The sequence below is a fragment of the Oncorhynchus tshawytscha genome, linkage group LG24 (genome assembly GCF_018296145.1).
Source record: "Oncorhynchus tshawytscha isolate Ot180627B linkage group LG24, Otsh_v2.0, whole genome shotgun sequence".
NCBI classification, from domain to species: Eukaryota; Metazoa; Chordata; class Actinopteri; order Salmoniformes; family Salmonidae; genus Oncorhynchus; species Oncorhynchus tshawytscha.
In genome coordinates, this window is record NC_056452.1 from 3,835,894 (window position 1) to 3,861,543 (window position 25,650).

The window sequence follows — 25,650 nt, forward strand, 5'->3', positions numbered from 1 at the left end:
ACCACTGTGTGAATTGTATCTTCCCAATAGTTACGGAGTTTGCCTGGTCCTCCTCATGGTGTCTGGTTTTTAATCAGAACTCGCTCGCCAGGCTGTAGCACTGAACTCCTAACTTTAGTGTCATAGTACATCTTACTTCTTTCAGCGGCTTTCTGAGCATTTTCATTTGCAATGGCGTATGCTTCTTCCATCCCTCGTTTCCAGTTCTCCACGTAGTCTCACTGGTAACTGGAACCTGCCTCTGTGCACAATCCAAAGAGCATATCAACTGGAAGCCTGGGTGATCTCCCAAACAGAAGATAAAATGGTGAATAGCCAGTCACTTCGCAACGGGTGCAGTTATAGGCATAAACAAGTTTGTTCAGAGACTCCTTCCAATTTGCCTTTTGTGTCTCAGTTAGTGTCTTTAACATTTGCAACAATGTTCTGTTCATGCGTTCCACTTGACCGTTTCCCATCGGGTGGTAGGGTATTGTTCTGGACCCCTCCATGCCACTGAGTTTCTTTAACTGATGGAACAACTGATTTTCAAATTCTCCCCCTTAGTCATGGTGGATGCGGGACGGGAACCCAAACTTCAGGGCAAAGTAATTGAAGATGAGATTTGCAGCAGTTTTACCTGACTTTGATGTGGTGGCATAGGCTTGAGTGAAACGTGTCAAATGATCAACAATCACGAGGATGTACTCATATCCCCCTTTGCATCTGTCGAGATGAAGGAAGTCTATACATACCAGTTCAAATGGCTGTGTTGTCACAATGTTTGTCAGAGGAGCTCTTGTTTCATGGGCTGTCTTTTTCTGCTTGACACAGCTACAAGTTTTAGTCACATAGTGCTCAATGTCAAATTGCATATATGGCCAGAAGAAGCGGTCACGTACTAGTGATACAGTGCGGTCAGTACCTTGGTGTCCCATGTTATTGTGCAACTATTCCATCACTTTACCTTTGTACTGCTCTGGTAGAACTAACTGCTTGTGGGCTGTAGTGATTCTGTACAGAATGCTATCACTGTCTATGGTCAATTTGTCCCATTCTCTGAATAGGCATTTTGTCTTTGGATTGGATTTATTTTGCTCTTTAACTGGCGGTTTGGAACCAGACAGTTTGAAATTGAGCACAGGACGGATGACCGGATCAGATTCTTGTGCTTCTCTTATTCCATCTTTTGGGATCGAGCTGGATGTTGCAGTGGTTGTCTCACCTTCAGCTGATACTGACATAGATGCAGCTGAAAGTGACCAAGGTACAACAGCCTATTTCTGTACCTCAACTGCTTGTATCGTGACGGCAATGGTGTCTGGTGGAAGCTCCTCAGAACATTCTCTCATCAGTGACTCTATATCCAGTGGCATCCTTGACAAAGCATCTGTATCACCGTTCTCTCTGCCTGGCCTGTACTTTATTGTAAAGTGGAAATCAGCCAAGTCTGCAACCCACCTGGAAATGGTTGCGTTCAGTTTTGCAGTAGACAGAATGTAGCTGAGCGGGTTGTTATTGCTGTATAGAGTGAAGGTCGGAGCATAGTACAAATAATCATGAAACTTATCAGTGATTGCCCATTTTAGAGCTAGAAATTCTAGCTTGCTCGAGTGGTAGTGATAGTTCTTCTCAGCTGCTGTTAAGGTTCGAGAGCCATAAGCAATGACCCTAAGCTTCCCAACTTGCTTTTGATAAAGAACTGCTCCCAAGCCTTGGTGTGACGCATCAGTGTGTACAACAAATGGCTGAGTGAAATCAGGGAAACCTAAAACTGGTGGGTGAAGCAAACACTCAATCAGCTGTTCAAGTGCCTGTTGATGCTGATCAGTCCACAGGATTGGCTTGTTTGAGGGCACCACATGACTTTACTTTCTTTGTTTTTGTTTTCCGTGGGTGGTCAGGTAATTTCTCTGAATCTGCTTTCAGGAGGTCATATAGGCAGCTGGCACTCCTAGAAAAGTCTTTGATGTACTGTCTGTAGTAAGTGAGTAAACAAAGCATTTTTCTGAGCTGGCCCTCAGTCTCTGGTCTGATTTCTTTCAATGCTCTTACTGCTTCAAAATTGGCTGGGTCAACTCGGCTGCCCTCTGCAGACACTATTCTGCCCAAATAACGGACCTGGGGTTTAAAGAGATCACACTTACTTGGTTTGAGTTTAATGCCATACTCTCTGAGACGCTGCAAAACTTTTCGCACATCATTCACATGGCTGTCGAATGTTTCACTGAAAACTAGCATGTCGTCCAGATAAGGAATGCAGATGTTATCCCGGAGCCCTTCCAAACACTCCTCCATACACCGCTGAAAAGCTGCAGGAGCGTTCATGAGGCCGAATGGCATACGTATCCACTCATAGAGTCCCCACGGGGTCAAAAATGCTGTCAGTGGTCTGCTTCCTTCAGAGATGAACCCCTGGTGATACGCTTTTCCCTGATCTAAGAGGGAGAACCAGGAATTACCACCTAAACTGTCCATGATGTCTTGCACTCGAGGGATGGGCTGGCGGTCAGGATGTGTCTTTCTGTTCAGATCTCTGTAATCTATACACAACCGGAGGGTCCTGTCCTTCTTATGAAAGCACACGATGGGTGAAGATTATGAAGAGTTTGACTTCCTAAACCAGCCCTGGACTATGAGGTCATAAAGGTAACCCTTCATCTCCTGATACAGTGGCCTGGGCACTGACATGTATGTGCGCTTTACTGGTTCAGAGTCCTTTTGAGAAATAGTCATTTTCAATCGTTCAATGCAGCCAATGTCATTGTCTGATCTGGAGAAGGAGTGACACTCTTCTCTAAGCATTTTCCTAACAACCTCTCTCTGCTCTTCGGTTAGGTGAGTTAAACCTACTGGTGGATCCCACTGTTCAGTAGCAGTACATGGGGTTCGAACGCTGGTGTGATTCACTGTGGCTGGGGTGACAGTTTTTTCAAAGACTTGGGCAGGTAACACAGTCATAATGATTTGTACTGTACCGATTATTGTGCGTCCTAGCAGGGCAATGTCGTGGTCAGTGGGGTTAGAGACATCAAGCAGGATAACTGGAAAAACACCTTTCCTGACTCTGACTAGTGTGTCAAAGAACTCAAGGTCGTCTGGCCACTGCGGGTTCAGGTCTGGCTGGAAAAGCATTGTCATGTCATCTTTGAAAGGCTGGGAAGCTACACGGCACTCAATCTGAATGCTACTGTGTTTTGGTACAGCAACCTTCTCTTTCTTGGTTTTCACTGCATATTCATCTGTCTGTTCTGCGCTAACAGCCTGTATAAAAGCTCTCACCTTGTTTCTTTTGAGGCTTGGGAAAGCTGTTTTTACTGAATCACCAGCAGCAAGAGCGACATCATTGAAATAAACAGAGAAAAGAGTCGGCCCGGGAATTTAACCCTGTGGCACCCCCATAGAGACTGCCAGACGTCCGGACAACAGGCCCTCCGATATCACACACTGAACTCTATCTGAGAAGTATTTGGTGAACCAGGCGACGCCAAGGCTATTGAGTCTGCCGATAAGAATGCGGTGATTGACAGAGTCGAAAGTCTTGGCCAGGTCGATGAATACGGCTGCACAGTATTGACGTTTATCGATGGCAGTTATGATATCGTTTAGGACCTTGAGTGTGGCTGAGGTGCACACATGACCAGCTCGGAAAACCAGACTGCATAGTGGAGAAGGTACGGTGGGATTCGAAATGGTCGGTGATCTGTTTATTTACTTGGCTTTCGAAGATTTTAGAAAGGCAGGGCGGGATGGATATACAGTAGGTCTATAACAGTTTGGGTCTAAGGTGTCTCCCCCTTTGAAGATGGGGATGACCACGGCAGCTTTCCAATCTTTGGGGATCTCAGACGATACGAAAGAGAGGTTGAACAGGCTAGGAATAGGTGTTGCAACAATTTTGTCGGATCATTTTAGAAAGAGAGGGTCCAGATGGTCTAGCCCAACTGATTTGTAGGGATCCAGATTTTGCAGCTTTTTCAGAACATCAGCTGTTTGGATTTTGGTGAAGGAGAAGAGGGGGTCAAGTTGCTGCAGGGGGTGCTGAGGTGTTGGCTGGGGTAGGGTAGCCAGGTGGAAAGCATGGACAGCCTAGGGAAAATGCTTATTGAAACTATCGATTATCGTAGATTTATCGGTGGTGAAAATGTTTCGTATCATCAGTGCAGTGGGTAGCTAGGAGGAGGTGCTCTAATTCTCCATGGACGTTTACAGTGTCCCAAAACTTTTTGGAATTAGTGCTACAGGAAGCAAATTTCAGTTTGAAAAAGCTAGTCCTTGCTTTCCTAACTGACTGAGTATATTGGTTCCTGACTTCCCTGAAGAGTTGCATATCACGGGGGCTATTCTATGCTAATACAGAACCCCACAGGATGTTTTTGTGCTGGTCAAGAGCAGTCATGTCTGGGGTGAACCAAGGGCTATTTCTGTTCTTAGTTCTACATATTTTGAACGGGGCATGCTTATTTAAGATGGAGAGGAAAGCACTTTTGAAGAGAACCAGGCATCCTCTACTGACGGGATGAGGTCAATATCCTTCCAGGATACCCGGACCAGGTCGGTTAGAAAGATCTGGTCCCTGAAGTGTTTTAGGGAGCGTTTGACAGTGATGAGGGGTTGTCGTTTGACCGCGGACCCATTACGCAACCAGGCAATGAGGCAGTGATCGCTGAGATCCTGGTTGAAGACAGCAGAGGTGTATTTAGAGGGCAAGGAACATGTGTAACCACATCAACCCATGACATCCACATCCGGCTTCTTCACCTGCGGGATCGTCTGAGACCAGCCATCCGGACAGCTGATGAAACTGTCAGAAAACGTCTCATCTGCATGCTCGTCGTCCTCACCAGGGTCTAGACCTGACTGCAGTTTGGTGTTGTAACTGACCTCAGTGGGCCAATGCTCACCTTCGATGGCCACTGTCACGCTGGAGAACTGTGCTCTTCACGGATCAATCCTGGTATCGACTGTACCAGGCAGATAGCGTGTATGGTGTCGTGTGGGCGAGCGGTTTGCCGACATCAACGTTGTGAACAGAGTGCCCCATGGTGGCAGTGGGGTTATGATATGGGAAGGCATAAGCTTCGGACCATGAACACAATTGCGTTTTATCAATGGGAATTTGAGTGCACAGAGATACCGTGGTGAGATCCTGAAGCCCACTGTCGTGCCATTCATCGGCCGCCATCTCCTCATGTTTCAGCATAATACTGCATGGCCCCATGTCGCAAGGATCTGTACACAATTCCTGCAAGCTCAAAATGTCCCAGTTTTTCCCTGACCTGCATACTCACCAAACATGTCACCCTTTGAGCATGTTTGGGATGCTCTGGATCGACGTGTATGACAGCATGTTTCAGTTCCCGCCAATATTCAGAAACTTCGCCCAGCCATTGAAGGGGAGTGGGACAACATTCCACAAGCCACAATTAATTAAGAGCCTGATCAACTCTATGCGAACGAGATGTGTTGCGCTGCATGAGGCAAATGTTGGTCACACCAGATACTGACTGGTTTTCTGATCTACGCCGCAACTTTTTTTTCAAAAGGTATCTGTGACCAACAGATGAATATTTGTATTCCCAGTCATGTGAAATTCATAGATTAGGACCTAATGAGTTTATTTCAATTGACTGATTTCCTTATATGAACTGTAATCCAGTAAAATCTTTGAAAATGTTGCATGTTTATTATATTTTTGTTCAGTGTATTTTTGGCTGTAACTGTATGACAATACCTTGAAATAAAAGGTGACATTCTGTACTGTCTCCTCATATGATACAAATCCAAAATGCTTGAATATAGTGTCAAATTTAAAATGTTAGGTTCACTGTCCAAATACATATGGTGAGGGCTGTATAAGATTTCCAGTATTGATAATCAATCACATTATAAAAGAGTTTGGGGGCCCAGAGCCATGGTCCCCTGAGGGAACCTTTGGAATGTAAACGTTGTTTACATGCAGTATCAGTCAAAAGTTTGGACACACCTACTCATTCAAGGGTTTTTCTTTATTTTTACTATTTTCTACATTGTAGAATAATAGTGAAGACATCAAAACTATGAAAAAACACATACGGAATGTTGTAGTAACCAAAAAAAGTGTTAAAAAAAAATCTAAGTATATATTACATGTTAGATTCTTCAAAGTAGCCACCCTTTGCCTTGATGAAAGCTTTGCACACTCTTGGCATTCTCTCAACCAGCTTCACCTGGAATGCTTTTCCAACAGTCTTGAAGGAGTTCCCACATATACTGAGCACTTGTTGGCTGCTTTTCCTTCACTCTGTGGTCCAGCTCATCCCAAACCATCTCAATTGGGTTGAGGTCAGGTGATTGTGAAGGGCAGGTCATCTGATGCAGCACTCCACCCGCTCTCCTTCTTGGTAAAATAGCCCTTACACAGTGTGTTTTGAGTCAATGTCCTGTTGAAAAACAAATGATAGTCCCACTAAGCGCAAACCAGGTGGGATGGCGTATCACTGCAGAATGCTGTGGTAGCCATGCTGGTTAAGTGTGCCGTGAATTCTAAATAAATCACTGACAGTGTCACCAGCAAAGCACCCCCACAACATCACACCTCCTCCTCCATGCTTCAAGGTGGGAACTACACACGTGGAAATCATCTGTTCACCTACTCTACGTCTCACAAAGACACAAGCGGTTGGAACAAAAAAACTCAAATTTGGATTCATCAGACGCAAGGACAAATTTCCACCAGTCTAATGTCCATTGCTCATGTTTCTTGGCCCAAGCAAGTCTCTTCTTATTATTGATGTCCTTTAGTAGTGGTTTCTTTGCAGCAATTTCGACCATGAAGGTCTGATTCAAGCAGTCTCCTCTGAACTGTGATGTTGAGATGTGTCTGTTATTTTAACTCTGTGAAGCATTTATTTGGGCTACAATTTCTGAGGCTGGTAGCACTAATGAACTTGTCCTTTGCAGTAGGGGTAATTCTGAGTGTTCCTTCCCAGTGGCGGTCTTTGTGAGAGCCAGTTTCATCATAGCGCTTGATGGTTTTTGCGACTGCGCTTGAAGAAACTTTCAAAGTTCTTAACCCTTACGGAGTTACTGACCTTCGTGTCTTAAAAGCAATGATGGACTGTCGTTTCTCTTTGCTTATTTGAGCTGTTCTCGTCATAATATGGACGTTGTCTTTTACCAAATAGGGCTACCGTCTGTATACCACCCCTACCTTGTCACAACACAACTGATTAGCTCAAACACAATAAGAAGGAAAGAAATTCCACAAATTAACGTTTAACAAGGCACACCTGTTAATCAAAATGCATTCCTGGTGACTTCCTTGTGAAGCTGTTTGAGAGAATGCCAAGAGTGTGCAAAGCTGTCATTAATGCAAAGGGTGACTACTTTGAAGAACCTAAAATATAAAATACATTTTGATTTAACACTTTTTTTGGTTACTACAACATTCCATGTGTTATTTCATAGTTTTGATGTCTTCACTATTATTCGACAATGTAGAAAATGGTAAAAATGAAGAAAAACCCTTTTGACCGGTACTGTATGTCTAGGGTGGTTCCTGGGGTTGCCTATGAATTGTCTTGTATTGTATGTATTTATTGTATGGTTAGCATATTCACTTTGGTCACCAATAATTGGTGTTTGACAGTCCAGCAGGTCTGTCGACTGATAACTGGCCCCGGGAACAATTTCAGTTGCCCTCCAGGTGCAGTAGAACATTTTGAGAATGGAGAGATATACCTCCATTCTGCAAAATAAATCAAGATGGTCTGGAGATGGGATGAAATATCTCACAGGGAGCAATGCATGTCAGGCAATCAGCATGCTTTATTTTTTAGAATAGTAGTTATGTCAGAGAGATTGGAAAACTAGTGTAATGTGTTTCGTTACGGAATGGTTTTTCGGCAAATTTAATGCCCTCACTCCACAGCTGAGAAATTGGCTCAAGAAAGGTCCTCATGCTTTAGTAGAACGGCAGAACAGTTAATTCTGACCATAGAAATATAAAACACAATGGGGCATTGTAAACTGTGTATAACGTTACACATTGGAAGAGTATCAACAAGCACTACTTTGTAAAAAAAATATATATATAATATTTGGAATAAAATACAATATGAAGACAGTTTGCAAGCTAGTTTGCAGGCTGCATCCAAAACATTCCCCACAAAAATACAGGAAGACCTCTTCAGAAGAGAATGTGGAAGAAACCCTTGTTTACACCCGTTTATATCGGTCAGAAAATACACATGCTAATATTGGTTTAGAAAGGACCAGATCTGCACAGTAGTAAGATCACATGCGCTTTCATTTCCAGGAAAATAGAGATATACTATTGTAGGGACTGTATATTTCATCATGATTATTATTAGTATCGGTGCAGAGGGATTACTCAGTGTGCAGCAACACACGCACAGGAGCCAGAGCCAAATACGATTACACAACAGGGGTCAAGGTTACATGCTCATCTCACACTTAACATATTTTAAGTCAAAGATACCAACACACACACACTGTGTTACCAGCTGCATGCCACTACCCACCATTTTCACTGCACCGTATCAACACAAAATCCAAACACTTCTATGTCAAGCATGTAACACACACACAAATAATGGACACACCCTCACCTCATGTTTACTGCTTTTACTTTTAATAGTCAAAAATTACAAAATAATAACATGATCTCTATACTTCATCTACAAAATAATAACGTAATATTCATGATCACGGTAAGCATCAACTGTTTTTTGCTCTAACTGTTCAGACATGCATACTGTTGAGAAATATAAAAATATAATAAATACATCCCATTAGTATTCTTAATGAATCCATGACTAAGATTTAAAATAGTTCAGAATAAAATAATTAAAATAGCAGTTGAGTACAATAAGGCATTACGATGTATCACAAGGGCTGTACAGGTTCCTAGAATAGAGGTATTTTTTTGTTGTTGCTTAATGCGGGAAACCTAAAATAACTTTTAATAAAACACTACTTTTCTCAACAGGAAGAACAAGTCTCCAAATTAAATAATTAGAAGCATTTTTTAATATTTTTTTAATATAACATACATTAAATGAAGTACTTCACAACAAAACTGGGATTTGTTGAAAGCATACCAGGGGTGGGCCATCGAATGCTAGTAGTATAAAGTTCCTGGATATTCATATCTCGACATGACCTTTAAAGTCCTTCCATGACATCACTCTTAACCACTGAAAATGTCAAACAATCAAAGATATCTGAGGAAAGGTGATCTTTCTCCTCAGATTCATGGAGAGTGCTAAGTTATAATACAAGTTGTACTCAAATGCTGTGTGCTATACATGGTGGTGTTAATGAATTAGTTTTAATATGGTGGACTCGTGCTAGGAACAAAACAAAGAACACTATGGCAATAACAGTTACAAAGAAATAAAATGGCAGACATGGGTACAATTATTTTGACTGAATCAATCGATACTCTTAAAATATTTGTTTTCAACCATCTTTAGCGTAAGGGTGGCTGCTGCTAACGTTCTTGTAGGTAGTATTAGCTAGCTTCACTTTAATGCAAATTGTGTTTTTAGGTGTCAGTGAAATATGTCATGAATGTGGCTGTACAGTAGCAGTAATAAGAATAACCATTATGTATTAAATGTGGTTGTGCCCAAAGAGGAAGACGCAGAGCAAATGCATCTTTACGAAACCTGTCTGAACCTTCAGCGGATTAAACGTCCACATTTTTAAGGTGCTTGACACTCCTGAACGCAACTTTGCCAATTGTTTTTCTCTCTATCCACTGTACCTGAAACACATCGATGCAGTACACCCCTCCACTGGTCATAAACACCAACACAGTACCCACTGGGCACAGACATCAATTCAATGTCTATTCCACATTGGTTCATTGAAATGACATGGAAACAACGTTGATTCAACCAGTGTCTGCCCAGTGGGTATGGGCTAACCTCCAGATCCAGCGTTGGCCCTATTTAAAACAGACTACATCCATATGCTCACAGCATTACACAATTAAAACGTCACATCTACTCCTCTTCATTTCTGGAGGATAGCAGCCTCTGACTTATGTGCAATTCACCCCCTGAACCTCTCATTCTCTTTCAGAATAGACTCTTCTACATACCCCCTTGTTATATCATGTTCCTATTACATCACTCCCCAACTTACTACAAGGCTATCTTATGAATGTTTGGAGAAGAGAGCGACAAAACAAACAAAAGGAGAGGTGGTTGGTGTGACTGACATTGAGTTACAGTACATGGTGCATTACTAGCAGAGAGGAGTAGTTGCTGGGACTGGGGGAGAGAAAGGAGGGAGGGATAGGGATAGAGCAGACAAGTCCACAGTGTCATGGGAGTACTGAAAGAGAGAGAGTTCAGCCACGTTGGGGACACGTCTGTATTTGTCGTTATCTAGCATCATCGAATCAGCGTACAGGACATACAATGTCCCCCTCCTCCTCGCTCTACAATATTCTTGCATACTTTCTCTCCCCTAAGCCAGACCCCTCTTTCCATTCCCCCCCTCTTCCTCTAGCTATGGGACTCAGAGGGGCCAAAGTTTACAACGGAGGCTCTCCCCTAAGCAAGCCTCCTAACCTTATTACTACGGGTCTTAGGGACTCAAGTGGCTGAAGTTCAACTGCGGCTCTGCTAACTGTGGGACTGAGGTTGTATGCTGGAGCAGTCCGACACCAGCAGGTCCACCACTGCGTTGCTGTTGACATAGACAGTTGGGGCAGACACCATGTTGCTGAGGGACACGGAGGAGCTGGACGCCCCGCTAGCAGGAACAGTGCCGGAGGAGCCCCCTTGGCCCCCAGTACTGTGGGTCCCCATGTGGCCCTGCAGCTGGGTGGGGGTCTTGCAGTGCACCCCGCACAGCTGGCACACAAGAACACCACTTGAGCCCGTGCCGCCGAAGCCGCCAGCGCTCTCCTTCCACTCCTGGCCGTGGTGCTTCTGGGCGTGGACGCGCAGGTAGGTCAGAGTGGTGAAGCCTGGAGGAGACGGAGAGAGTTAGCAGTTAACGTCATTTTAAGACTTTACAAGTAACGCTTTATAGAGTACGGTAGGCAGGCGAGACTGAAAACGTTCTAGATAATAATATTTTGTATAGAAAATAATTGTGTGTGTTCCAGAACTTGACAATTGTTTATTAAACATTTAATAAAACCATTTCTAAATTGAATGTTGAATGTTTATTAACATCTTATACACCACTTAAACTCTAACATGTTTATTTATACACTACTGGTCAAAAGTTTTAGAACACCTACACATTCAAGGGTTTTTATTTTTACTATTTTCTACATTGTAGAATAATAGTGAAGACATCAAAACCACATATGGAATGTTGTAGTAACCAAAAAAAAGTGTTAAGATTCTTCAAAGTAGCCACCCTTTGCCTTGATGACAGCTTTGCACACTCTTGGCATTCTCTCAACCACCTTCACCTGGAATGCTTCTCCGACAGGTTTGAAGGAGTTCCCACATATGCGGAGCACTTGTTGGCTTCACTCTGTGGTCCAGCTCATCCCAAACCATCTCAATTGGGTTGAGGTCAGGTGATTGTGAAGGGCAGGTCATCTGATGCAGCACTCCATCACTCTCCTTCTTGGTAAAATAGCCCTTACACAGCCTGGAGGTGTGTTTTGAGTCATTGTCCTGTTGAAAAACAAATGATAGTCCCACTAAGCCCAAACCAGATGGGATAGTGTATCACTGCAGAATACCGTTGTAGCCATGCTGGTTAAGCGTGCCTTGAATTTAAAAAGAAAATCACAGACAGTGTCACCAGCAAAGCACCCCCACACCATCACACCTCCTCCATGTTTAATGGTGGGAACCACACATGCGAAGATCATCCGTTCACCTACTCTGCGTCTCACAAAGACACAGAGGTTGCAACCAAAAATCTCCAATTTGGACTTTCCCTGGTCTAATGTCCATTGCTTGTCTTTCTTGGCCAAAGCAAGCCTCTTCTTATTATTGTTGTCTTTTAGTAGTCGTTCCTTTGCAGCAATTCGACCATGAAGGCCTGATTTACACAGTCTCCTCTGAAGAGTTGATGTTGAGATGTGTATGTGACTTGAACTCTGTGAAGCATTTATTTGGGCTGCAATCAGAGGTGCAGTTAACTCTAATGAACTTACCCTCTGCAGCAGAGGTAACACTGGGTCTTCCTTTCCAAAAATGTACTTTTAACAAGGCACACATGTTAATTGAAATGCATTCCAGGTGACTACCTCATGGAGCTGGTTGAGAGAATGCCAAGAGTGTGCAAAGCTGTCAAGGCAAAGGTTGGCTACTTTGAAGAATCTCAAATATAAAACATATTTTGATTCATTCATCACTTTTGTGGGTAGTACATGATTCCTTCCAAGTGTTATTTTATAGTTTTGATGTCTTCACTATAGTTTTGATGTCTTCACTATTATTCTACAACGTAGAAAATGGTAAAAATAAAGATTGAATAAGTAGGTGTCCAAACTTTTGACTGGTATTTTATTTTTTGACTGGTATTTTTTTGGTACTTTTACCCATTTTTCGTGATATCCAATTGGTAGTTACAGTCTTGTCCCATCACTGCAACTCCCCTACTGACTCGGGAGAGGCGAAGGTCGAGAGCCATGCATCCTCCAAAACATGACTCTGTCAAGCCGCACTGCTTCTTGACACACCGCTCACTTAACCCAGAAGCCAGTCGCACCAATGTGTAGGAGGAAACACCATCTAGCTGGTGACTGAAGTCAGCTTGCAGGTGCCCGGTCCACAACAAGGAGTCGCTAGAGTGCAATGGGACAATCCCGGCCTGCCAAACCCTCCCCTAACCCAGATGACGCTGCGTCGCCAGATGGCGCTCGGTCTCAGCGGGCTGAGAGCCTGGTATCGAACCGCTGCGCTACTCGGGAGGCCGTGAAACGTTTACTAACATCTTATAAACTATTTGTGAACCTTTTCATCAAACAATACAAGTTGTTGACAGACACTCACTGCGGTTACAGATATGGCAGGAATGGTGCTGCGATTGGTTGTGCACCCTCATGTGATCGGTGATGTAGGCAGCCGACAGGAGCTTGCCGCAGATGTGGCACGGTACCTTCTCCTCGTGGCGGATCATATGAGCACGTAGCCGGTCCCTCGTGGCGAAGCTGGACTCGCACGTCTAAACACATCGAGAGTGATGAGGAATGACTGGTTATCAATAAAGACACAGAAGGCAGCAGTTTAAAAGCAAAACAATCTCCCATTGTATTTAATTCAGGGTTGGAGTCAATTCATTCAATTGGAATTTCGGTTTACTTCCTGAATTGAAATGGAATTGATCCCAATGCCGATTTTAATTACAATGGATCGTTATGGTACGAAGGATTTAAGGTATAGAGAAGCAAATTGATGGCTAAGAATGACTGTATTGAGATTTGAGAGGTGTAAAAGGATAAAAAGTAGCACAAACATCAAGTACCGGACACTTGAAGGGTCGTTCAGATGAGTGAACTTGTCTGACATGACTATTGAGATGATCAGGCCTGAAAGAAGTAAGAGATAGAAAGGGGTAAGACAACAACACCTTGTTATTGACTTTCTCCAGCAAACTGTGAATCTGTGAAAGGGACATTATTCAAAATTCAAACTTTGTCAGATGTTTTTAGACCGCAAGAAGTCTTCTTTTGAGATAAGTTCAAGTCCCAGGCCACAAACCAGTATGAATGAAAAAGATAAGCACCATGTAATTCCCACATTTTCGGTGCTTACATTTTCCATTCACAGACAACCAATTGCATGGGATGTGGACTTATCTCAACTACTTTTGAGGTGTGAAAACATGTGACAGACTTGATCGTGGAATGTAACTTCCCTTTAAAGCAGCAATCAGCAGTAGAAACAATAAAGTGCTTCCCCCACCCCTGTTTCGGTAAAATGCTGAGGGATGGGGCTAGACAAATGTAACCACTTTCAAATTCATAGACAGAGCTATGGATGCAAGGACTGACCACCCTTGATATCAAAATTACATTTTTAACCATGTTTTGAGGCTATTTTGTGTTTGTTTACATTGGATGCCACAAAAAGTCATTCAGCCACAAGAGCATTAGTGAGGTCAGGCACTGATGTTGGGCAATTAGGCCTGGCTCGCATTCCAATTCATCCCAAAGGTGTTCGATGGAGTTGAGGTCAGGGCTCTGTGCAGGCCAGTTTAGTTCTTCCACACCAATCTCGACCAACCATTTCTGTTTGGACCTGGCTTTATGCACGGGGGCATTGTCATGCTGACACAGGAAAGGGCCTTCCCCTAAGCACAGAATCGTCTAGAATGTCATTGTATACTGTAGAGTTGAGTTCCCTTCACTGGAAGTAAGGGGCCAATCCCGAACCATGAAAAACAGCCCCAAACCATTATTCCTCTTGCACCAAACTTTACAGGTGGCACTACGCATTCGGACAGGTCGTATTCTCTTGGCATTCGCCAAACCCAGATTCGTCCGTCGGACTGCCAGATGGATCCCGAGTGGCGCAGCGGTCTAAGGCACTGCATCTCAGTGCAATAGGTATCACTACAGTCCCTGGTTCGATTGCAGGCTTGGCATTGCGTATGGTGATCCTAGGCTTGTGTGCGCATGCTCGGCCATGGAAACACATTTCATGAAGATCCAGACGAAAAGTTATTGTGCCGACGTTGCTTCCAGAGGCAGTTTGGAACTCGGTAGTGAGTGTTACACAAAACTCAACCCGGCTGCGCGTGTGCGCCATCGTGCATAAATGTATTTTGTCCCCCCACACCAAATGTGATCACGACACTCAGGTTAAAATATCAAAACAATCTCTGAACCAATTACATTAATTTGGGGACAGGTTGAAAAGCATGAAACATTTATGGCAATTTAGCTAGCTAGCTTGCACTTGCTAGCTAATTTGTCATATTTAGCTAGTTTGCTGTTGCTAGTTAATTTGTTCTGGGATATAAACGTCGAGTTGTTATTTTACCTGAAATGCACAAGGTCCTCTACTCCAACAATTAATCCACACATAAAACGATCAACCGAATCGTTTCTAGTCATCTCTCCTCCTCCTAGGCTTTTTCTTCTCTTGACTTTATATTGTGAATTGGCAACTTCCATAAATTAGGTGCATTACCGCCACTGACCTCGTTCGCCTTCAGTCACCCACGTGGGTATAACCAATGAGGAGATGGAATGTGGGTACCAATGAGGAGATGGGAGAGGCAGGACTTGCAGCGTGATCTGCGTCACAAATAGAACGACTTCTATTTTAGCCCTTGGCAACTCAGATGCTCGTTGGCGCGCACGAGTAGTGTGGATGCAATAATTGAATAATATAGATTTCAAAATGTATTTTGCAACGCTCACACACGCGATGCGAGCGGTGTAGTCAGCCTGTTACAGATGATTTTTACGTGCTTCAGCACCTGGCGGTCCCGTTCTGTGAGCTTGTGTTGCCTACAACTTTGATGCTGAGCCGTTGTTGCTCATAGTTGTTTCTGCTTCACAATAACAGTACTTACAGTTGACAAGGGCAGCTTTAGCAGAGCAGAAATTTGACCAACTGACTTGTTGGAAAGGTGGAATCCAAGGACGGTGCCAAATTGAAAGTCACCAAGATCTTCAGTAAAGCCATTCTACTGCGAATGTTTGTCTTTGGAGATTGCTCGATGTAATACAACTCTCAGCCATGGGTGTGGCTGAAATAGCCCAAACCACAAATTTGAAGGTGTCCACATTTGTATATAGTGCATTCAGACCCCTTGACTTTCCACTTTATGTTACACACTTATTCTAAAATGGATTAAATCATTTTTTCCCTTCATCAATCTACACACAATATCGCATAATGACAAAAACAGGTTTTTAGAAATGTATGCAGATGTATTTAAAAAACAAAACGAAAATATTACATTTACATAAGTCAGTCCCTTTAATCTGTACTTTGTTGAAACACCTTTGCCAGCCTCGAGTCTTCTTGGGTATGACGCTGCAAACTTGGAACACCTGTATTTTGGGAGTTTTTCCCCATTCTCCTCTGCCAATCCTCTCATGCTCTGTCAGGTAGGAGTGGGAGTGTCACTGCACAGCTATTTTCAGATGTTTGATCATGTCCGTGCTCTGTTTGGGCCCCTCAAGGAAATTCAGAAACTTGTCCCGAAGCCACTCCTGCGTTTATCATGGCTGTGTGCCTAGAGTCATTGTCCAGTTGGAAGGTGAACCTTTGTCCCAGTCTGAGGTCCTGAGTGCTCTGGAGTAAGTTTTCATCAAGGAGTTCTCTGTATTTTGCTCTGTTCATCTTTCCTTCGATCCTGACTAGTCTTTATGTTCCTGAAAAACATATCCACAGCACAATGCTGCCACCTCCATGCCTAACTGTAGGGATGGTGGCAGGTTTCCTACACATGTGACGCTTGGCATTCAGGCCAAAGAGTTCAATCTTGGTTTCATCAGACCAAAGAATCTTGTTTCTCATGGTCTGAGAGTCCTTTAGGTGTCGTTTGGCAAACTCCAATCAGGCTGTGATGTGCCTTTTACTGAGAACTGGCTTCCATTTGGCCACTCTACCATAAAGGCCTGATTGGTGGAGTGCTGCAGAGATGGTTGTCCTTCTGGAAGGTTCTCCCACCTCCACAGAGGAACTTTGGAGCTCTGCCAGAGTGACAAATGGTTTCTTGGTTACCTCCCTGCCCAAGGCCCTTCTCCCCCGATTGCTCAAGGGTAGAAGACGGCCAGCTCTAAGGAAGAGCCCTGGTGATTCCAAACTTCTTCCATTTAAGAATGGAGGCCACTGTGTTCTTGAAGACCTTCACTGCTTTGGACAATTCCTTCGACCTCATGGCTTGGTTTTTGCTCTGACATGCACTGTCAACTGTGGGACCTTACATAGTCTGTGTGCCTTTCCAAATCATGTCCAATCAATTGAATTTACCCCAAATGGACTCCAATTAAGGTGTAGAAACATCTCAAGTATGATCAATGGAAACAGGATGCACCTGAGCTCAATTTCGAGTCTCATAGCAAAAGGGTCTGAATAGTTAGGTAAATAAGCTCTCTTTTTTATTTGTAATAGGTAAAAAAAAAAAAAAAAACTGTTGTCATTATGGGGTATTGTGTTGATGGAGAAAATAATTTAATCAATTTTAGAATAAGGCTGTAATGTACAAAATGCACTGTATAGTGTATCATACATTTGATTGCCCCTTTAAACACAGTGTATCACTGAGGCACAAAGCAGAAGAAAACAGCCCTAAATGCAGGGAAAGGTACTATCTTAAGAAAATAATTATGTTGCCTGCCCTAATGAACATGACCCTGCTCTCTGGCTCAATGACCACTACCCTGCTTTCTGGCCTATAGTATGCCACTCTCACCTGGAGAAAGCCTTGGCACAGTGAGGGCACACATATGGTTTCTCCACACCGCCTTGGTGAGAGCGCACGTGGTGGCTCATGCGGTCCTTCCTCTTGAACCGCTGCTGGCAGATGGGGCAGGAGAAGGGTTTCTCATCCGAGTGGGAGAGACGGTGTCGGTTTAAGTGGTACACATCTCGGAAAGCCTTCCCGCACGTCTCACAGGCGTGGTTCTTCCGCACGGGGTTCGGGTTGGGGTTCGATGGCCGCTGGGGTGGGGATGATTAGAAAGACATGCGCTTACAGTACAAACAGTTCATTTATTTATTGGAGTAGTCGATAATTACACATGCATCTGTGTAGATTATTGACATATCATATTGTCCATTCTTTGGGTCTTTCCGAACCACTCAGACACACACGGATCGCGACACCTAGATAATTTCTCTGGGCCATTTGCATAACATGCCGAATTCCCTTTATTCCCACAATCTTCATAAAGACCATGCAAGAGGAACCTAAATTATACTTTTCTTTTTCACGGACGACAACAACAACCTCCAGAAGCGCCATGACCCACCTGTACTGTCGCCCCCGCCACCATGACGACAGCAGCAGGAGGAGCATGGGGGTTAACTCTAGCCACTACGCTCGCCATGGCAACCCCTTCGCCATCCTGACTACCCAGAGCTGGCAGCTGGGACGCCAGCATGCTGGGAGGGGGGAGAGGGGGAGGAACGGAGAGGTGAAGCAGGGAGAGGGGGACCGTATGCCTCTCCGCCCTCTCTCCCGACACCGCCTGCGCCGGCCCTGCGCCACTGCCAACCTCCTTTGCCCCCTCCTCCTGCTCCCCTGCTCGCCTCATGCGTACCCCTGTGTGGACCGACTGGTGTCGCCGCAGGTTGTAGTTGTTCTTGAACTGCTTGCTGCATATGGCACAGATGTGTGGCACACGGGCAGGCCGGGAAGTTGTCTTCACTGTAGGACAAAAGAGCGGAAGAAGAGAGGGAATGAGAAATTAAGACATTGAAATGCTCATTAATAATAATATCCCGATAAATTCTAAATATAACGGTATGATGACAGCCTAATGTTTATTTTTTTATTTAACTTTATTTAACTAGGCAAGTCAGTTAAGAACAAATTCTTATTTACAATGGCAGCCTACCCCGGCCAAACCCTCCCCTAACCCGGAGGACGCTGGGCGAATTGTGCACTTCCCTATAGGACTCCCAATCACGGCCGGTTGTGATACAGCCCCGGATCGGACCTGAGTCTGTAGTAACGCCTCTTGCACTGCAATGCAGTGCCTTAGACTGCTGCGCTACTCAGGAGCCCTTAAGTAATGTATCATATTATAACAAACATCTTGTTTAGCATTATCTACATTACATCCTTTTCAACTTAATTGCCGATAACTGCTGAAAAATCAATAGTATTTATATGTATTTCACACCCCATGATTCTCTCACCAGGTAAGGGTTCTTCATTGAGGGCAGCAGTGTCCACCGTGGAAGGAGGCTGGGCTATGTTCTCTGTGGGAGGGGTCTGAGGAGAGGCAGTATGGACTGGTAAGAGTTCTGATTGGAGGGTCCCCTCCACTTGGTTTTGGTTGGGAGTAGTCTGGAGAAATAAACACTGATCTATTAGCATAAAGTCACTGCATTGTATACCACCAACAACATTTTGCTGTGCCAGGAGTACCCATTCATGTGCATTTTACCAGTAAGGCTATTGTCTCATGAGTCTTCTCAAGTACCCCCAGGGGTCCTAGTAACCCTGATTGGGAACCACTGGTCTAGACGAGATGCTACTTTGCATCACATAAATGTGTAGGCCCCGGAGCAGCGGGGCACAAATTCTTCAAAAGCCAATCTTCAGAAAAGCGCGCACACAAACACAACAAGAAAGAAGGTCCATTAAGACTTACCTGGAAGAGAAAATTGCTCCAAGCAGCATCCATTTTGAACCAAAGTGACGAAGAGTATAAAGTCAGTTAAGTAATCCTGATTGCGATTCGACAGTGAATCGTTGGCATATTCTTTAATCACCCTATTGGCTATTGAGGCGCGAAGATCTAAGTAAACAGTATTCAAATGCAGCAAGAAGCGTATACTATCGATCATCCGAAAGGGACGTGCAACTATAACAAAAAAATGTACTAATAGAAGGATTCAAGCTATTCGTATTCACGCAGGCGTTACGATTAGGCTGACTAGGCTGTCTGCCTGAGTGGAATTGCCTGGTCCAATAGTGGCCTATTTCTCTTTGACTTTGGTTTCTAACTTTAATTTAGAAAAGCACAATTATAAAAATAAAAAACGTATATCTTTTGGCAATGATGACTTTCAAACCAAATATGTGTGCACAAAAATCTGTTATTTATATAGCCGTAGTCATACATAATAGCTAGATTTTAAAATTAAATGAATGCATTTTACGCACAATGCATATTATTGTCAGCGTTATAATAAACGCATTTGAAAGAGTAGCAGTTCATGCTTTTGAATTTATTAATAAATTTGTCCGATTTCTCCCAATAGGCCAATCGGGTGTTTGACGAAGCCTCGTCGTTGGATTCAAGCCCTGACCCTGGCAAAGAGCGCTCGCTCCGGGCCGCAGCCTATCGCTCCACCTCGGCTGTTCAAATGCGAGGATGTCATCTTTCTTTTTTTATCGCTCGCTCTCCCTCCTCCCTCCCTGTCTCTTTCTTCCTTTTTCTTTTTAAATTCCTCTTTCTTCTCCCCCTCCTCTCCTTTTCTCGCACGACTATGTCCCAGTTGCTCTTAAAGGGATCGGATTTCTCTTCGGACACCCCCTTTCATTTCCGTCTCCCTCATGGAGCACATGCTTTCGGCCCCTCCTACTCGGGAGTTCGTCCGACAGACATTTCATTACAGTATTTCTCAGACCATCACAAATAGATGTCTGCCGTTTCTATACAGAGCTCCTCCGCAGCGCACGCGTACTAGGAAAACGGCGAGAAAAACGTTCCATACAAGTGCCTCTTAAAGGGCGGGACGCACGGACGCAATTGTGGGGATGGCAGTGTCAGATATAAAACACGCACAGCTACAGGACAACAACATAGCCTATCAAAACGTTTTCATATCCGATAATTGTCGTGTCTAGTATAGCTTATCTTGTTCCTGGTTTGTATAGGCTAGATAAACAAACATGCAGGATGCAATGATGACAAACATAAACCTTCAATCAATTTGGGAATATGCTCAAGCCTAAGCAAATTAATGCACATTGTAATATATATACAAATAAAAAAGATAGGAACACCAATGTTTATTATCGTTCATTTTTATTTTGTATTACTTTGCTTTTACCCTCTTGTTCAACACATTTTAAAGAACCCTAATTCTTTTCCCTCAAGCTTGGAATCCCCTGATTGGAATGTTCAACTATGTTTACATATTAACTGAAAATTTCCCCTTTGCAAACCATAAAGTACAAGTCCACACAGAACAGTCCATATCATCATCTAACCAGCTATGTCTGTGACAAAGGAATTGGGATCTCTTCTTCCTGATGTCCATCATGATTTCCTAGACCTTAAGAAATTAAGATAACACCTTTTACTACACCACCCCCCAATACCTATGAATTAGCATGTTATGTTACCAACCATCCATCCACATATCAAAACCCACCAGTCTTATTTATATAAGGAGTTTTCTGCATGCACTGAGATTTCAACCAAGCATGAAGTATTAGGCTACAGGGGGACTTGTCAGAGCTGGTGTTTTTGAGATAGAATAAATAAATCACCCTGTTTATACAAAGGAACAGCATCTCAGAATCCCTAGTTATAAACAGAGTCTTAGCTAACTGAATGAGGCAAACCCCTTTAATTAAGAAAGGGTAAGTTAAGTATTTGAGTAATATGGCCTTGGTGAGTGTAGGCTTAACCACACAACAACTGGTTGACAACCCTTAACCTTAAAACTTACTTCAACTTGCAGCACAAGCTCACTGACAAGTGGCTCACACCTTGCAATGATGGTTTGCACTGTGAGATTATCATCTAAACTGTGCACCATTCTTTATCTTTGAACTCCATTTTGTTCTTCATGCTAGAATATGTGTGGGCTTAGTAGAATAAATCGTGAAATCTCTAGAAAATTCAACCAACGTTTTCATTTCAAAATCCAACAAACAAACAGAAACATACCAGAAGAGGTTAATAATGTTCATGTCAACCAATGTTGCTTCTTTTGGATGTGTCACCTTCCTTTTCATTGGGGTCAGACCTTTTATAAAGGTTACACAAGTGTCTTTAAAATGCAATAATGTTTGTTTGTCTAAAAAAGTGGCAATATAACTAGACTGTATACCACTCAACCAACACATGTACACACATGAATAATCAACAATTATTAATAAAACATTATTAATAATCATTAATACCTGTTACACACACCATACCTGACAATCCAATGTATATCTATTTTTTACACATTTTCAACCATAGCCCATAGTCAAAAGTGGCATTTTTCTTGCAAGATAAAAACACATTTTTGTACAAGATTACAACAACTATATATGGATTAGTAATGGTAATATTGACCTATAGAAAATGCTTTCTTAGTCTAAATCCTGGGTTCAATACTCATTGAATATATCAAAATTACTATGATCATTGTCGTTATTACTCCATAAAACGGATACATTTTTGTTTTTAAAAGAAAATAAACAAGAATAGCCATTTCTCAAGCAAGAATTTTGCTAGGACTGTCTGAGTGGGGAAGGGGAAACTTAAAACTAGCAGTTTTTGTCAAAGAGGTTTGGAACGCTCATTCTTATTGGTCTATTAACTGTCTGGTGATGTCACCAAAACAAAAGCTGAAATTTCAGGCGGTCTTTTTAAACATGTCGTACACTACAAGGGCATTATCATAATTTTCACAATATTATTCAAACCACAGTGTGGAAATATATATACACTGCAAAAAGTGAACATTAAGCAAGCCTAAATATCTTACATTGAGTGATGTGTTTTTTCTTGTTTTTTCTTACTAAGCTAAATTATCTAACATAATTGGCAAATAATTGTGCTTATTTTAACCTTTAAAAAAAGTCTTAATACAAGTAATTTAACTTATTTCAAGGTTTTTTCAAGGTCAAATTATCACTCAATTAGAAGATATTTAGGATTGCTTAGATTTCCCTTTTTGCAGTGTAAAACACAGGGAAATTAAGTTTGACTTCATTGGTCTTTAAATACCAGTGAAACTTGGACAACTAATACTGTACATCTCAAATGTGATTTTGGTCATGTTTACAAATGTTTTGTACATTTATGTAATGCCTTGGAGCGACTCCCATGGATACCTATGTCATTTTTAAAGATAATAAATGCACTACATCACCAAAAGTATATGGACACCTGCTTACTGAACATCTCCTTCCAAAATCATGGGCATTAATATAGAGTTGGTCCCCCCTTTGCTGCTATAACAGCCTCCACTCGTCTGGGAAGGATTTCCACTAGATGTTGGAACATTGCTGCTGGGACTTGCTTACATTCAGCCACAAGAGCATTAGTGATGTTGGGCAATTAGGCCTGGTTCTCAGTCGGCATTCCAATTCATCCCAGAGGTGTTTGATGGAGTTGAGGTTAGGGCTCTGTGCAGGCCAGTCAAGTTCTAACACACTGATCTCGACAAACCATTTCTGTATGGAGCTCGCTTTGTGCATGGGGCCATTGTCACACTGAAACGAGAAAGGGCCTTCCCCAAACTGTTGCCACAAAGTTGGAGGCACAGAATAGTCTAGAATGTCATTGTATGCTGTAGCGTTAAGATATCCGTTCACTGGAACTAAGGGGCCAATCGCGAACCATTAATAACAGCCCCAGACCATTATTCCTCCTCCACCAAACTGTACAGTTGGCACTATGCATTGGGACAGGTAGCATTCTCCTGGTATCCCCCAACCCAGATTCGGCCGTCGGACTGCCAGATGGTGAAGAGTGATTCATCACTCCATAGAACGCGTTTCCACTGCTCCAGAGTTCAATGGCGGCGAGCTTTACACCACTCCAGCCGCCGCTTGGCATTGTGATCTTAAGCTTGTGTGAGGCTGTTCGGACATGGAAACCCATTTCATGAATCTCCTGACAAACAGTTCTTGTGCTGAAGTTGTTTCCAGAGGCAGTTTGGAACTTGGTAGTGAGTGTTGCAACCGAGGACAGACGATTTTTACACACTACGTGCTTCAGCACTCAGCGGTCCCGTTCTGTGAGCTTGTATGGCCTACCACTTCACGGCTGAGCCGTTCTTGCTCCTATATGTTTCCACTTCACAATAACAGCACTTACAGTTAACCGGGGGAGTTCTAGCAGGACAGAAATTTGACAAACTGACTTGTTGGAAGTAGCCGAATCCACTAATTTGAAGGGTTGTCCACATACTTTTGTATATGTAGTGTATGTCATGGATGACGGAAAAGTTTGAGGTCATTTTGTTGTCCATACAAATGTCTCTCTCCATTCCAGGTGCTTTCATTATTTTTAATGAAACCGGGTCTGTTTGTTACCTTTATAAACATTCTGTGTATTCATATTAATTTACATCAGCCGTAATTCTTGCGTGGTCATCACACCATCCCTTTAAGACTTCTTAAAGGCCTTGGTGACGTCCCAAGCCACTTGTTTTTAACACATCTACAAAATAAACCAAAACACTGTCAACAAATAAGTTATAAACCAATAAAATGTGTTTCGAACAATAGCTACCTTTCTGAATGCAGACTAAAACCAGCATTTTTTATTTTTCCCCATGTCTTCCCTTTCTGAAGCCATACAACACAAGTGTTTGCTAGATTATCAGGACACCACACACGACATACATACATTCACTTTTAGGTCTGTTGTCTTTATCTCTTCCCTTTCCATGCACTTTCCCACCTATTCTCTCGCTTCCTCCATTCCATTATAGAACATCATAGAAGAAGACATGGCTACCTTGAAGAGCAACCCTCAAACTGATACCTACCCTCCTCCCTTCCCCTGCCTCAGAAAAAAGTCAGACACCATCATCTCCGCATCCTTTTCCCTCGCCCACCTCAATGGTAAGACAGGTAGCTACATTACCCCATCCCCGTCTACTCCCTACCTCCTGCTCTCTCTCGGGTGAACACCCTCCACCGCCTCCCCCCTCTTTAGGAGTAGGAGAGGTGGGAGCCGTTGGAGATGTGCGAGGTGACCGAGGTGCTGCGGCTCAGCACCCCGTCGCCTCCACCCGCCCCGCCAGGTCCCCCTCCGGATGCCGTCCTCCTCAGTGGCTGGGGGCTGTTCCTCAGGGCCATGAGGCTGGGACCGCCCCTGACGGCCAGCCCCCCGCCATACACCCCTCCCTGCAAGGGGGACGAGGAGGGCCCCGAGATGGAGGGGGGCGCGGGGGGCGGCGGCGGCAGCAGGGCCAGGGACTGAGAGGAGGAGCGAGAGGGCAGGTTGTGGGAGAAGTGATGGGGGTGCTGCGGGTGGGCCAGGTCGCCGCTGCCTCGGACACCGGCCCACTCCCTGTCCCTCTCCTTCTCCCGCTCCCTCTCTCTATCCCTCTCCCGCTCCCGGTAGAGCTGGGGTGTGCTTTGGTGGTGGTAGTGCTGTGGCAGGTGATGGCGGTGGTGGTGTTGTTGGGAGGAGGAGGAAGAAGAAGAGGCTGATGAACGAGATGAAGGATGCACCTCCCTCCCGTCCCTCCCCAGACCCAACCCCAGAGCCATGCCGTGAGAAGAAGAAGACTCCCCTTTGCTCCCCCCTCCAACACCCCCACCCCCTCCACTGCTACTACTGTTGTGGCTGCGGCGCGAGTGCGGCTGGGGCTGGGCGTTCTGGGGGTGCATGCCATGGCTCCAGTGGCCCCCGCCGGAGCGGAACACTGGTGGGGCGTTGGTGTAGCCCTGCTTGGGGTAGGCCTCGCTGGGAATGCCCGTGAGGGCCATGTTGCTGAAACCCAGACGGAGGCTCTCTGAGTCAAAGGACTCGATCTCACAGGCCTGCCGCTCCAGGAGGGTGCGGATGCGCTCAGAGCGCTCATTCTGAAGAGAAAGCATCTCCTCCTCAATCTGTGGGTAATAGGGGGAACAAGGGCACAGAAGTGTTGAATGTGAGAAAACACCCATAAACACACGCACAGACAAACGTTTGTTTTACTATCCTTAAGGGGACCAAACAATTGATTCTCATTCAAAATCCTATTTTCCCTAACCCCTAAACCTAACCTTAATCCGAAACCCCTAACCCTAGCTCCTAAACCTAATTGTAACCCTAAACCTAAAATAGGACCGGCGAAATGACCCCAGTAGTCCGAATGT

The 25,650-nt window shown here is 43.9% G+C and overlaps 2 protein-coding genes across 4 annotated transcripts in view; both read right to left on the reverse strand.

Moving 5' to 3' along the window:
* Window positions 1–8,592: 8,592 nt before the first annotated feature.
* On the reverse strand, window positions 8,593–20,303 carry mazb (MYC-associated zinc finger protein b (purine-binding transcription factor)). Of its 3 annotated transcripts, none has more exons than XM_024387105.2 (7): window positions 19,253–20,303; window positions 18,795–18,945; window positions 17,903–18,300; window positions 17,344–17,591; window positions 13,426–13,498; window positions 12,963–13,134; window positions 8,593–10,966 (listed from the first exon to the last, which is right to left on the reverse strand). In XM_024387105.2, the coding sequence occupies exons 1-7, from the start codon at window positions 19,283–19,285 to the stop codon at window positions 10,620–10,622; spliced, it is 1,422 nt and encodes a 473-aa protein (XP_024242873.1). In that variant the 5' UTR covers window positions 19,286–20,303; the 3' UTR covers window positions 8,593–10,619. The 3 variants fall into 3 exon arrangements, with proteins under 3 accessions (XP_024242873.1, XP_024242875.1, XP_024242874.1); XM_024387107.2 differs by having other exon boundaries at window positions 18,194–18,300; window positions 19,253–20,300; XM_024387106.2 differs by having other exon boundaries at window positions 13,435–13,498; window positions 19,253–20,300.
* A 3,389-nt stretch (window positions 20,304–23,692) lies between these two features.
* Window positions 23,693–25,650, reverse strand: part of taok2b (TAO kinase 2b) — a 61,604-nt gene continuing 59,646 nt past the window's right edge. Inside the window, exon 21 of the mRNA XM_024387104.2 lies at window positions 23,693–25,401. Within this exon, the coding sequence (XP_024242872.1) occupies window positions 24,496–25,401 (906 nt within the window). The 3' untranslated portion in view covers window positions 23,693–24,495. The remainder of the gene's footprint in view (window positions 25,402–25,650) is intronic.